Below are 15,727 nucleotides of genomic sequence, written 5' to 3'. Positions count from 1 at the left end.
ACAGCAGCTCTTGTTAGAGCACTTGCAGAGTCCATCAGTGCAGGTCGTCTTCCTATACCTGAACCAACAATATTCAATGGCGACCCACTCAGATTCAATGACTGGAAGGTTTCATTTCAGACACTCATTGATCGGAAAAACATTCCAGCCGAAGAAAAGATATATTACTTGCGAAAGTATGTGGGTGGACCTGCTAAAAGGCTATAGAGAGCTACTTCCTGCTTGGTTCAGAGTCAGCCTATCACGCAGCATGGAGGATTCTCGAGGAAAGATATGGAAATCCATTCCTCATAGCCAAAGCATTCAGAGATAAGCTGGAGGCATGGCCCAAGATAAGCTCCGAAGGCAGTATCGAACTTCAAGAGTTCGCTGATTTTCTTCGGAGCTGTGAGGCTGCTATGACTCAGATCAGAGGCCTCGAAGTACTTAATGACTGCAATGAGAACCAGAAGTTACTTGCAAAGCTTCCAGACTGGCTGACCTCGAGATGGAACAGAAAGGTCATAGAAGTGGAGGAAGAAAGTCACACATTCCCAAGCTTCCAGCAGTTTGTAAAGTTTCTCACACGTGAAGCTAAGATTGCAAATAACCCAATAACATCTCTCCATGCTCTGAAACCTGCTGAAGGTGAGCAGATCAAGGTTTTAAAGAACAGAGCTCTCGGAGCAAAGGTACTAGCAACTAACTCAGATGAAAAAGCTTCCTCCACAAGCTGTGTTTTTTGTGAGAAGTCAAGTCACAGTCTACACAAGTGTTGGAAATTTATGAATAAAACCATCTCTGAGCGAGTCAAGTTTGTTCAAGGGATGAAGTTGTGCTTTGGCTGTCTGAAGCCTGGCCATCGCTCAAAGGAGTGTGAAAATAGAAGGATCTGTGATACTTGTGAGAAAGGACATCCAACCTGCCTACACGATAATCGCAGCAAAGAAAGAGGAATGTCAACAAGGACTGATGGAGAAATGGAGAGTGACAAGTCAAGAGAAGGAACGACAGATCGTTCACAAGAGAGGGTGACAAAACCACCATGCGAGGTAACATCTAACAGAGTTATCCAGAATGTTAAAGGCACCCATACATCCTCAGCCATTCCTGTGTGGTTGTCCACTACAAGTAAGCCAAATCATGAAGTTCTTGTGTACGCTCTTCTCGATACACAGAGTGACACGACCTTCATCCTTGAAGAGACGGCAAAGGTTCTTCACACTAAAAATGAACCAGTCCAGTTAAAGCTCTCCACAATGTCTTCAAGAAATACAGTGGTGCCTAGCAGAAGGCTGACTGATCTACAAATAAGAGGATTCTACTCCGATAAGATAATCTACCTGCCAGTAACTTACTCAAGAGAATTCATCCCTGCAAACAGAGATCATATTCCCACACCAGAGACTGCCAAGGCATGGTCTCATCTTGAGCACATCACAGATGAAATTGCTCCTCTGCAGAGCTGTGACATCGGCCTACTAATTGGCTACAACTGTCCTCAAGCTCTTGTACCAAGACAAGTGGTTGCTGGAGAAGAAAATGAGCCCTTTGCTCAGAGAACAGACTTGGGTTGGAGTGTAGTCGGCTATGGCAACCCATGTCTTGACTTTGGAGATGCCTTTGGAATAAGCCATCAAGTCATTGTGAAGCAAGTGACATCAGTTCTTCCAAATCTCCCAAACGAAGTGCACTATGTCTGTAGAACACAGATCAAAGAAGTAGTCCTTCCAACAGACGTCATCAAGGTGTTGGAATCTGATTTTGTAGAAAGAGCTTCAGAAGACAACCCAGCTGACCACGCCTCAAGGGGTGTCACAGCAGAACAACTCACAGCTTCTAACTGGTTCACGGGTCCAGACCTTCTTTGGCAAAAAGAGCTACCAACTGGAGTTGTCATGGTGGGAGAGATTGAGAGCAGTGACCCAGAGGTCAAGAAAGCTCAGGTTCATGACACTCAGGCAGAAGAAGCAAAAACAATTTTAGATCGTCTACACAAGTTCTCAGACTGGGCAAGAATGGTGAAGGCTGTTGCCAGACTCAAGCGCCGTGCTAAGGAAATCAAAGGTCTCAAGCCAAAGTCCTGTGAGGCCTCGAACTTGGAGGAAAGGAAAGAGGCGGAGCTGACCATAATCAAGATGGTCCAGGAAGCAACTCTCTCTCAAGAAATTCAACGCCTTAGACATCATAAGGAGACAAAGGTCAAAGACAAAGCCAACCAGTTGCACAAACTATGTCCGTTCCTGGATGATCAAGGTGTAATCAGAGTAGGAGGCCGCTTAGCTAATGCTGCCCTACATCCACATGTGAGGCATCCAGCAGTACTTCCTAGAGACAGTCATGTTTCTGCATTGCTCGTCAAGCACTATCATGAGAGAGTGTACCATCAAGGTCGAGGAATGACTATAAATGAACTCCGATCCAATGGCATATGGATCCTGGGTTGCAGCAAGCTTGTTTCATCCCATATTCACAAGTGCACAAGTTGCAGAAGGTTCCGAAGATGCACAGAGCAACAAAGGATGGCAGACCTTCCAGAAGAGCGGATGGAAACAACTGCTCCATTCACTTACTGTGGAATGGACTGCTTCGGACCATTTCACATTAAGGAAGGAAGAAAGGAGCTAAAGCATTATGGGCTGTTGCTCACCTGCATGTGTTCAAGAGGAGTTCACATTGAAGCACTTGATGACTTGACCTCAGATGCCTTTATCAATGCTCTGCGTTCATTCATCGCCATTCGTGGATCAGTAAGGCAGATAAGGTGTGATCAAGGGACAAACTTTGTCGGAGCAAGGCGTGAGTTCATTGAAGCACTGAAAGAGATGGATCAAGAAGAGCTCAAAGATTTGGGCTGCGAGTTCATCATGAACACCCCTGCCTCAAGTCATATGGGTGGAGTCTGGGAAAGACAAATCCGCACTATCAGAAGTGTCCTGGCGTCCATTCTAGAACAGTCGTCCAGACAACTTGACTCCTCTTCCCTACGAACATTTCTATATGAGGTTATGGCGGTTGTGAATAGCAGACCTCTAACCACTGATCATCTGAACGATTCTACCAATCCAGAGCCCTTGACACCAAACCACATCTTGACCATGAAATCCACAATCATTCTCCCTCCTCCTGGAAAGTTTGTCAAGGAGGATCTCTACCTCCGCAAAAGATGGCGCAGAGTTCAACTCTTAACCAACAACTTTTGGGTACGATGGAAAAAAGAGTATCTCCTGAATCTCAAACACAGACAGAAGTGGACCAAAGATCGCAGAAATGCAAAGGTCGGTGACATTGTTCTGTTACAAGATGCTGCCACACCACGAAACCAATGGAAGCTAGCAAGAGTCATCGAGGTCTATCCTGGAAGTGATGAAAGAGTGAGGAGACTCAAGTTACTCATCAGTGACTCCTCCCTGGATGGAAGAGGAAAGCGTACAGCCAAACCTGTTTACCTGGAGAGACCCATTCAGAAAACAGTTACATTGCTAGAAGCAGACTGATGGTTCTATCATACACTCACACACAGTTTATTAGTTGTTTATTAGGACAGAGTTTCATTTTATTTATTCATGCAGTAGGTTTGTCTCCAAGTTTTAAGAAATCACTTGTGATTTGGTGGGAGTGTAACTGCCTCTGTCGCCAGTTTATTTCATGTATTTGCACTTTTTATTATTTAATTTCTTCTGAATTGTACGTTTACAGCAAGACGGAACTAATTATTGGTTCCGCCCGAGTGTTGTCACCCGAGCGCCTTTAGCGACGCACTTGAGGAAACTTTACCGCCAAAAGCGAATTATTTTTCCACTGTTATCGTGTTTAAGTGCATACTTACAAAGAAAGTATACAGAAGAAGATAAAGGACATTTAAAAGGATGTTTAGCACCTCTGTGTGATAAGCAGCAATGAGGTTTGTTGACTACTTATTTTGCTATGAGGGTGTTTGTGTTTACGTGCGTCAGTTTTGGTGTAAAATATACATAAAGTGGCTAGCTGTATGAGCTTGATTATAACGCCAGATGTATGAGACATGCATATGGCATTATTTTGTTAATGTATTTTTTCTTTCTTTAAACCAGTTCTCACGGGTTAACCAGCATTAAAGCCCTGTATTCAAATCAAGATCTCTTGCCTCATGCCTGTCACTGGAGGAGCTACACCATAAATCTTAACAGGTAGCATAAACCTTTTTTAGAATGGCATGGCTGCCGATATGGCATGGGGCGGCAGGTAGCTTAGTGGTTAAGAGCGTTGTGCCAGTAACCGAAAGGTTGCTGGTTCTAATCCCCAAGCCGACTAGGTGAACAATCTGTCGATGTGCCCTTGAGCAAGGCACTTAACCCTAATTGCTCCTGTAAGTCGCGCTGGATAAGAGCGTCTACTAAAATGTAAATGCCAAAGTTTTTGTATTTATTTTTGGTGATACCAATTACCCCACCTAATCAGTAGCGGTGTGTGGGTAAAATCCCTGAGGAAGCCAAGACAGGAAAAAAAAAGCCAAATTACAACCTATGTGTTGTGATAATTGCGTTGTTTGCTCTGTAACCTGTTAGTTCATATGCCTTGACACTGTGATATACAGGCCTAAAGGCCGAGACAATAAGAAGACACAGTGGCAGAATAAATTCAACCACACCTTTGTTTCATCACAAAACGGAGAGCAACATCTGTCCGGTGGAGTCCATAAAGCATATTGCATGTAACAAACAGTTACATGACCTACAGCATGGTCAAGAAAGTTAATGTTTACGACATTTTCCGGACCACTAAACAACTATTGATTTAGAACCACGGAGAGTTACTGCAAGTCGCAAAGAAAACAGGAGCTGCCTCCACTATTTCAGGACCATTTCAACTTCAACATTTCAACATCATCAAATCACTTATGCTTAGTCTAATACAGTGACAACTAAGAAACCAAAATCAATTTATTCCAATCAATGTAAGCTAAATATGATATGGCTGTCCATGGTTCTGATTTCTGTGTGTTTGTGTGTGTAGCTCAGTTGGTAGAGCATGGCGCTTGCAACGCCAGGGTTGTGGGTTCGATTCCCACGGGGGGCCAGTTTAAAAAAAAATTAATAATGTACGAACTCACTAACTGTAAAGTCGCTCTGGATAAGAGCGTCTGCTAAATGACTGAAATGTAAAAAAATAAAATAATGTGTGCGCCTGTAAACCATTTCAGCTCATGAAAAATGGGACCAACATGTTGAGTTTACATAACATGGCAAAACGTTATAATAAATGAGTCAACTAGACAAGAGGATCATGAACAGCTTCACCTCAACTTAGCTAACGTTTCCCCAGCCTGACTGTAGCTTAACCAATATCTAAACAGAGATACAGTGAAAACTAAAATCTGACATTGATTGACAAAAACCCAACGCTTGTCTCAAAGCCCCAATCAGAACGATGCTGTGATTATAATCTAGTTGACTACACGCGGGTAGGCTATTGCTTCAAATGTATTACAAGGATTGGATGACTTTGGGAGTTTCAGTAAGCAACATTTACATTTACATTTTTAGTCATTTAGCAGACGCTCTTATCCAGAGCGACTTACAGTTAGTGAGTGCATACATTATATTTTATTTTAATTTTTTCATACATCACATCCAAGGAGAGTGTAAAACAGAAAAGTAGCACAACTGATTGTGAAGAGATATTTTACTCATGTTAAATCCACCCTTAATGGGATTACGTCAGATGAACGTGAAGGTGACACATTCTTGAATAGTAGCTAGGCTTCCATCCAATTGGCGACAGATTTTCATGCGAATATTCTAAAATCTGAATAAAAACAATATGCGGATTTTCCCTTCAGAGATGTGTTTCGCGACTCCAAGTTTACTTCGATATGATGGTTATTATATCAGTATTTCTCGCACAATACATTTTACAGACACAACAAGGATCCCATCTTGTCTAGCGTATTTTGTTTTGTCAACATTTAGAAGGTTTACCGACAAAATTTGCTTTTTCCATCAGACCTGTCTTGTCATTTCTTATCCGACATGTAGTTTACTGGCATTAAAAAGGTAGGATGGAAAGCTGGTTAGTGCTGCTGATGTGATAGCCCCCCACACATACTCAGACAAACTCTTGATTGAAGATTTCACTCTCTTTTATGAATGTCAAACCAATATGCAGGACCACACGCTAGAAAAACTAAAAACAAAGTCCAATCTTAGGTTAAGTCATATTTAACCTTCCTTATTTCGCTGACTAACATAAAGGCCTTCTGTACTAACGTATGACAACATCTATTCTGCGAAAGAGATGACAACACAACATGAAATCAGACATTCCCAGCACATGTTGTCTTCTTGAGACCTTTAATGATGAAACTTCCAGTGACTCTAGCCTCCAGCCTTTACCTGTCTTCATCACACTGTTCTCCTCCTCTCCTCTTCTCTTCCTCCAAGCCGAGGTTCAGTAGCACAGCTCATTTTCAATCCGTGGGGTTCGTCCCAAATGCCACCCTATTCTCTATACAGTGCACTGCCACCCTATTCGCACTACAGGGCACTTAGGGCAACTTTCAGAAAGGAGTTTGATGCTCTTTTTATTTTTAGCGGTGCCTAGTTCCTCAGTCGACGTGGAGCAAGGGTTCAACTGCCTCGTGGGTAATACGCTCGGTGAACTAATTAGCAACAACCCACACAGAGAGAAAACAGAGATGTGACTTTTCTACCACTGATGAAAAGACAGACGAGTTTTCTGTATTTTTTTTCTTTACGGAACTCTTTACGGATAAATTGCCCTTTTTCTGAATGGAAGTCGGAGGAAACTAAGGGATTGGTCGTAAAATATGGATGTGAAGGTCCCTTGAACTGCGGAGAGCTCCCAGAGTCACTCCCCGTCTTCTCTTCCAAAAATAAACTGTCAGATTCTCTGTCATCACAGTCGGTTCCACAGAGCAAAGCATCAGAAGAGGCTCCAAACTTTTAATGAGTGTTAGGCCCATTGGGGATGTTTTTTTTCCCCAGTCCAGATTATTCACAATGATATTACTAAAACATGCTAGCTGGGACTTGAACAAACTGTAGCTAATTAGATATGTACATCACAAGATGAATCATCGTCAACGTTGTCTGGATATGAGGTGTGAAAAGACGACGTTTCCACTAGCTTCCTTCTTAAATCGCAATGTCTTAATGTAAACACATTGGATTGAAATCAGAAGTTTGATTTTTGATATAAGTTACACAGAAAGTCCTCATTGTGAATTGATCCATAAGACCAAAAAAGGTTTTGATCAAATACATTCGATTTTAATCAACTATTTACATATTAAAATACACTGTAAATGACCAGTGCCCAACCCCGTAATGACCAGTGCCCAACCCCGTCCAATATTATATCTAATCTTGTCTCCCTTGAGTATTTATCGTATAAAACCTTGCCATGTAATATAATCATATTTTATATTATTTTTTATTATTTTAATATTTAATATATTTATTAATGTAATATTTTATATATATTCATTTAAAGTCACTTACAGTCATGCGTGCATACATTTTAACATATGTAAGTGACTTTAGATGAAAGAGTTAGCTAAATGGCATATATTATCATATTACAAGGCAAGGTAAGTAATAATTTACAGCAGGAATTGAACCCACAACCCTTGGTGTTGCAAGCGCTATGCTCTACCGACTGAGCCAAACAGAACCACACCATATATCATACCATGCTCTACCGACTGAGCCATATATCATACCATATATCATACCATATATCATACCATATATCATACCATTCTCTACCGACTGAGCCATACATAATACCATGCTCTACTGGCTGAGCCGTACATTGTAATGTTGTTGTATGGTGGAATCATACATTGTAATATTGTGGTCCTCTGTAGCTCAATTGGTAGAGCATGGCGCTTGTAACGCCAGGGTAGTGGGTTCGATCCCCGGCACCATCCATTCTTAAAAATGTATGCACACTTGACTTTAATTCGCTTTGGATAAAAGCGTCTGCTAAATGGCATATTATTATTGTATGGTGGAATCATACATTGTTGTATGGTGGAATCGTACGTTTTATATTGTAGATATGTGGTGGTGTGACAGCACATCCGTCGCTATGGGCGGGCCATAGGGGGCCGGGCCCGCCCCCAAAAATGCTTGTGCACCCCCCCCCCCCCCACTTGAGGGAATTTATTATTAAATATACGTACTGTAGGCTAATAATAATTGTGCCCTGCCCTCCCATGCATTTCATATGCCCCCCTTAAGACTGAGGTCTGGCGACGTGTCTGTGTGACAGTGTTATATGATGTACTGTTTTATCTTTTGTTTTATGTGTAATATAAGTGTATTGATGTGTTTGGACCCCAGGAAGAGTAGCTGCTGTCTTGGCAGGAACTAATGGGGATCCATAATAAATACTAATACAAATGCATAACCACACCACATACACTACATGGCCCAAAGTATGTGGACACCTCCTCGTCGAAAGTCTCATTCCAAAATTATGGCCATTAATATGGAGTTGGTCCCCCCTTTGCTGCTATAACATAATCCACTCTTCTGGGAAGGCTTTCAACTAGATGTTGGAACATTGCTGAGGGGACTTGCTTCCATTCAGCCACAAGAGCATTAGTGAGGTCCGGCACTGATGTTGAGGATTAGGCCTGGCTTGCAGTTGGCGTTCCAATTCATCCCAAAGGTGTTCGATGGGGTTGAGGTCAGGGCTATTTGCAGGCCAGTCAAGTTCTTCCACACCGATCTCGACAAACCATTTCTTTATAGACCTTGCTTTGTGCACGGGGGCATTGTCCTGCTGAAACAGGAACGCATCTATTCTACTCTCCACAGCTCATCTTTGAAACCTCATCCTCTTCATCCCGCTAATTGCTTTCCTTTCTGAAAAATTCCCCCCTGCTCCAGATAATGCAGGATGCATTGTTGCCAGCTGACGTTTTGAGAAGCAGGACAAATGAGAAGTTAAATGGTCAGGCTAAATGATGATTTGTGGCCTGGTTGATGGTTGCAGTGATAATGGTTGTGGTGATAAAGGAGAGAGGACGCTGGTCTGGGTCTGATGGTGTCCGATTTCCTCTGTTTGGTACGGGTGGAGAGAGGAAAAGGAGGAAGAGAGGAGGTAGAGAGAGAGAAGAGGGGAGATAGGAGAGAGAGAGAGAGGGGAGATAGGAGAGAGAGAGAGAGAAGAGGGGAGATGAGAGAAAGAAGAGGGGAGACAGAGGAGAGAGAGAGCGAGAGAGAGAGAGAGAGAGAGAGAGAGGAGGAGAGGAGGAGATATCAGGGTAGCTAATCTTGAAAGAGTGGCCTTTAAATTCACAACATGGCTGTTAGATAACAGTGTATCTTTCTCTCCAAATCCTCATTATAGCATTACGTTGTGAACAGGAGTTAAATCCTCATTATAGCATTACGTTGTGAACAGGAGTTAAATCGTCATTATAGCATAACGTTGAGAGCAGGAGTTACAGTGCATTCAGAAAGTATTCAGATCCCTTGAATTTTCCTATATTTTGTTACATTACAGCCTTATTCTAAAATGGATTAAATAGTTTTTTCCCCTCATCAATCTACACACAATTCCCCATAATGATGAAGCAAAAACACATTTTTAGACATTTTAGCAAATGTATTAAAAAGTAAATAACTGAAATATCATATTTACATAAGTATTCAGACCCTTTACTCAGTACTTTGTTGAAGCACCTTTGGCAGCGGTTACAGTCTCGAGTCTTCTTGGGTATGACGCTACAAGCTTGGCACACCTGTATTTGGGGAGTTTCTCCCATTCTTCTCTGCAGATCCTCTCAAGCTCTTTCAGGTTGGTTGGGGAGCGTCGTTGCACAGCTATTTTCAGGTCTCTCTAGAGATGTTAGATCGGGTTGAAGTCCGGGCTCTGGCTGGGCCACTCAAGGACATTCAGAGACTTGTCCCGAAGCCACTCCTGCGTTTTCTTGGCTGTGTGCTTAGGGTCGTTGTCCTGTTGGAAGGTGAACCTTTTCCCCAGTATGAGATCCTGAGCGCTCTGGAGCAGGTTTTCATCAAGGATCTCTCTGTACTTTGCTCCGTTCATCTTTCCCTCAAACCTGACTAGTCCCCCAGTCCTTGCCGCTGAAAAACATCCCCACAGCATGATGATGATGTCCTCTGTAGCTCAGCTGGTAGAGCACGGCGCTTGTAACACCAGGGTAGTGGGTTCGATTCCCGGGACCGCTCATACGCAAAAATGTATGCACGCATGACTGTAAGTCGCTTTGGATAAAAGCGTCTGCTAAATGGCATATTATTATTATTATTATTATTATTACCACCATGCTTCACCGTAGGGATGGTGCAAGGTATCCTCCAGACGTGACACTTGGCATTCAGGCCAAAGAGTTTAATCTCGTCAGACCAGATAATCTTGTTTCTCATGGTCTGAGAGTCCTTTAGGTGCCTTTGGCAAACTCCAAGCGGGCTGTCATGTGCCTTTTACTGAGGAGTGGCTTCAGTCTGGCCACTGTACTATAAAGGCCTGATTGGTGGAGTGCTGTAGAGATGGTTGTCCTGGAAGGTTCTCCCATCTCCACAGAGGAACTCTGGAGCTCTGTCAGAGTGACCATCGGGTTCTTGGTCACATCCCTGACCAAGGCCCTTCTCCCCCGATTGCTCAGTTTGGCCTGGCGGCCAGCTCTAGAAAGAGTCTTGGTGGTTCCAAACTTCTTCCATTTAAGAATGATGGAGGCTACTTTGTTCTTGGGGACCTTCAGTACTGCAGACCTTTTTTGGTACCCTTCCCCATATCTGTGCCTCGACACAATCCTGTCTCGAAGCTCTACAGATAATTCCTTCAACGTCATGTCTTGGTTTTTGCTCTGACATGCACTGTCAACTCTGGGACCTTATATAGACAGGTGCGTGCCTTTCCAAATTATGTCCAATCAATTGAATTTACCACAGGTGGACTCCAATCAAGTTGTGGAAAAATCTCAAGGATGATCAATGGAAACAGGATGCACCTGACCTCAATTTTGTGTCTCATAGCAAAGGGTCTGAATACTTACGTAAATAAGGTATTTCTGTTTTCTATTTTTAATATATTAGCTTTGTCATTATGGGGTATTGTGTATAGATTGATGACGATTTCTATTTATTTAATCCATTTGAGAATTAGGCTCTAACGTATCAAAAATGTCTGAATACTTGTGAGCAGGAGTTAAATCCTCATTATAGCATTACATTATGAGCAGGAATTTAATCCTCATTATAATATTATGTTGTGAGCAGGAGTTAATTGAACAGGAACTCATTTTATGGATTTACTGTATGTCAATGTGTGATATGTGCCAAAATCTGAAAGTTCAACAAACCCCGATATTGGCAGGTTTCTACTGGATATATTCTATCACATCCTGGCTTCTATGTCTTATTGACTCGTCCGATTAGAGAGAATCCTGTCTAATACTCTGCCTAGTAAAGGGCCTATACAAAAGGCTGTCTGAATTGGCACTCTATTCCCTATATATTGTACTACTTTTGACCAGGTCCCATAGGGAATAGCTTCTTCCTCCGAAGCTGCCTCCCCTTCCTTGTTCGGGCAGGCTTCGGCGTTCGTCGTCACCGGCCTTCTAGCCACTGCCGCTCCATATCTCATCATTCCATTTGTCTTGTCTTGTCAATTACACACACCTGCTTCATATTCCCCTCATTAGTATGTGTTTAAGTGTTCCCTCTGCCCCCCTTGTCCTTGTGGGTGGTTGTTCATTGTGAGGATTAGTAGCTTGGTTGAGCTCAGTATTTTGTATTGCCGGGGTATTTTCCCTGTGTGCCTGTTTGTTCCAGTGCGCCTGTTTTGCGCACTGGACTGGTTACGCTGGATTACGGAATAAACTCTGTATACTGTGATTTACCCTCCTGCGCCTGACTCCTTCAAATCACGCATCACACAGACAGGCACAAGAACAAGGCTACACCTTGAAAAATCTGATAGGTTTAACTCTGACTCAAACGTACTCAGTACCAAAAATAAATCTGTCTCCCCAATGTTTCGCCTCAACAAAATGTCTGCTATCATTCCAGTGAAAGTGATGTGGAAAATTCTCACTATACTTTATTAAAAATCAAAGTTCTACACAGTTTTTGCAGAATCAAGATTGAATTTATTACAAAGGACAAAGCCGGGGTGATTTGCAAAGCATCCTCCCTCCTCTCTCTCTGCTCCCCATCTACATAGTCCCATTCACATCCCTCCTAGCTCGAAATCCCTTCCTCTACCCTTATCTTCAGTTTCCCGCTCTCAATCGCTCCGCCCACTCCCTTTGTCTCTCTATCGCTCCGCCCACTCCCTTTGTCTCTCTATCGCTCCGCCCACTCCCTTCGTCTGTGATGGCGGCTAAATTTAACTTTCATTCAGTTCAGAATCAATAGTAATACAATCAATCAATACCTTATCTTGCAAAAACACTCATGTTTAGTTTAAACTCTGTTCAACCCCAGCTCTCCCGAGCTTGACCTGAAGATTGACTATTGGACATGACAGGTTCACACTTAATCTTTCAAACATACCCAAATCTATTCCTCTTCCCATCCCGTCATACTGTAATTACTCATGACTAGTCTAAACGCTGCTTAACTTTGGCTCTGCTCTCAGAACCTTTGAGGAGAGATGCATTAGGCAACAGTCTGGTTTCAGTCTCTGATAAGGTAAGACAGCCATGGATTAGGTAAGAGCGAGCAATTCGACCCTAGGTCAGATCCCCATTTCACACATACACAAGCTCAGTGAAACCATTTCACACATACACAAGCCCAGTGAAAGGAACCATTCTTAGTTCTTGCCTAGTAACAGAGACGTCCTTGATTTAACTTTGTTTAGCACATAGTTTACTAAAAAATCCACCTCAAAAGCTGTTCTGTGAATTCAAACCGAGCAGGGTGTGTAGGGCTATGACTGACTTATTTAGTTCCTGGTGGAACGCTAAAAATAATTTCCACCCTTCTCTCTCTTTCACGCCTCTTCTCTTCTCCTCTCTTGACAAAAGTGAATAACAACCCAATGTTCCAACAGATTGACAGCTCTTTGGTCTTGGCCATAGTGGAGTTTGGAGTGTGACTGTTTGAGGTTGTGGACAGGTGTCTTTTATACTGATAACAAGTTCAAACAGGTGCCATTAATACAGGTAACGAGTGGAGGACAGAGGAGCCTCTTAAAGAAGAAGTTACAGGTCTGTGAGAGAAATCTTGTTTGTTTGTAGGTGACCAAATACTTATTTTCCACCATAATTTGCAAATAAATTCATTCAAAATCCTACAATGTGATTTTCTGGATTTTTTTTCCTCATTTTGTCTGTCATAGTTGACGTGTACCTCTGATGAAAATTACAGGCCTCTCTCATCTTTTTAAGTGGGAGAACTTGCACAATTGGTGGCTGACTAAACAATTCCCCCCACTGTATATATATATATATATATATATATATATATATATATATATATATATATATATATATATATATTTTGTGATGTCACGAGAGGCTGTGTCCTGGAGGGACGTTACATCCCCCTGAGATGGCTGCAAACCCAGACAGCTATGGCTCCATCTGCTGGTATGGTCGGGAACTCCAACCCTCTATGGCCAATCTTCCCGCGCAGCTGAAACCAATCAGGAGCTGATGAGCTGAAGGTTTGTTGAAGGGAAGAGACACGGTCTCCAAGCGGGGCTCTGGAGGACAAGAGTGCTGCACGTCCACTTCCATGAGGAATTTAAGGATTTGGAGATACTTACCTTTGGGAAATACTCACCTTTGGGATATATGCACCTGTGGAAATACGTGGGGGACATTTGGAAGGACGTTTTGCTGGGTTGGCCACTAGCTGCAACGTTGACGGAGCTGACGACCAAACGCCACTCACGAATGGTGAAGTGGAACCCTGCGGCGGAGGCGGCTTTCCTCAACCTGAAGCGAGCACTCTGCTCCAGTCCGATCCTGGTGGCACCAGACTTCAAGAAGGAATTCATTGTCCAAGCGGATGCTTCGGAGGTGGGTCTGGGTGCTGTCCTCACCCAGGCACATGACGGTGAAGAACATCCCATTCTCTACCTAAGCAGAAAGTTACTTCCAAGAGAGAAGAACTATTCAACGGTGGAGAAAGAATGTCTGGCTGTAGTCTGGGCCCTGGAGTCCCTTCGGTTCTATCTCCTGGGCCGACGTTTCATGGTGGTATCTGATCACGCCCCTCTGCAGTGGATGGCCAAGAACAAGGAATCAAACAGTAGAGTAACCAGATGGTTTTTGAGCTTGCAACCGTTTAACTTTTCTGTTGTCCACAGGGCTGGCAAGCACCACGGCAATGCGGACGCCCTCTCCCGGCGTGATGCCTTCTTCGCTGCCTTTACCCCGACGAGGACGTCGGTCCCGAGGAGGGGGATGTGTGATGTCACGAGAGGCTGTGTCCTGGAGGGACGTTACATCCCCCTGAGATGGCTGCAAACCCAGACAGCTATGGCTCCATCTGCTGGTATGGTCGGGAACTCCAACCCTCTATGGCCAATCTTCCCGCGCAGCTGAAACCAATCAGGAGCTGATGAGCTGAAGGTTTGTTGAAGGGAAGAGACACGGTCTCCAAGCGGGGCTCTGGAGGACAAGAGTGCTGCACGTCCACTTCCATGAGGAATTTAAGGATTTGGAGATACTTACCTTTGGGAAATACTCACCTTTGGGATATATGCACCTGTGGAAATACGTGGGGGACATTTGGAAGGACGTTTTGCTGGGTTGGCCACTAGCTGCAACGTGGAATATAGTAAGACTGGGGAAAAGTTATTTGAGCGAGGGAGAGTTATGATTTTGGATGTGGAAGAGACATCCCTGAACTGTTAACCCTGAAAGAGCCACCAGAGTACAGAATTGTGTTATACTTTCGTTAGTTTCCCAAGACCTTTAATAAAATCCTTGTTTTGGTTGAACCTGGTCTCCTTGCACTACTTGAGCAATCCCGCTGAAAGCTGTGTAGCCTCTCGTGACATCACAATATATATACAGTGGGGAGAACAAGTATTTGATAAACTGCCGATTTTGCAGGTTTTCCTACTTACAAAGCATGTAGAGGTCTGTAATTTTTATCATAGGTACACTTCAACTGTGAGAGACGGAATCTAAAACAAAAATCCAGAAAATCACATTATATGATTTTTAAGTAATTAATTTGTATGATGTATGCACATCTACAAAATGATATTTGCATGCACCTATGATAAAAATCACAGACCTCTACATGCTTTGTAAGTAGGAAAACCTGCAAAATCGGCAGTTTATCAAATACTTGTTCTCCTCACTGTACATATATACACTACCGGTCAAAAGTTTTAGAACACCTACTCATTCATGGGTTTTTCTTTATTTTTTACTATTTTCTACATTGTAGAATAATAGTGAAGACAGTAGGTGTTCTAAAACTTTTGACCGGTAGTGTAAAGTTTGGACACACACACTCATTCAAGGGTTTTCTCCTATTTTTACTATTTTCCTTCAAGACTGTTGGAAAAACATTCCAGGTGAAGTTGGTTGAGAGAATGCCATGAGTGTGCAAAGCTGTCATCAAGGCAAAGGATGGCTACTTTGAAGAATCTAAAATCTAAAATATATTTTGATTTGTTTAACACTTTTTTGTTTACTAAATGATTCCAGATGTGTTATTTCATAGTTTTGATGTCTTCACTATTATTCTACAATGTAGAAAATAGTAAAAATAAAGAAAAACTCTTGAATTTGTAGGTG

General features: G+C 42.8%; 1 protein-coding gene across 1 annotated transcript; it reads left to right on the top strand.

Annotated features, from left to right (window-relative positions):
- Nucleotides 1–201: 201 nt before the first annotated feature.
- Nucleotides 202–3,735, top strand: LOC123492928. Its single transcript, XM_045226666.1, has 2 exons — nt 202–2,363; nt 3,236–3,735. Exons 1-2 carry the CDS (start codon nt 399–401, stop codon nt 3,263–3,265), a joined length of 1,995 nt encoding a protein of 664 aa, XP_045082601.1. The 5' UTR covers nt 202–398; the 3' UTR covers nt 3,266–3,735.
- The last annotated feature ends 11,992 nt before the right edge of the window (nt 3,736–15,727 follow it).

This window comes from Coregonus clupeaformis, chromosome 17 (genome assembly GCF_020615455.1).
Source record: "Coregonus clupeaformis isolate EN_2021a chromosome 17, ASM2061545v1, whole genome shotgun sequence".
Taxonomy (NCBI): domain Eukaryota; kingdom Metazoa; phylum Chordata; class Actinopteri; order Salmoniformes; family Salmonidae; genus Coregonus; species Coregonus clupeaformis.
The sequence above is the reverse complement of the archived record's forward strand: the minus strand, read 5'-3'. Positions and strand labels throughout refer to the sequence as shown.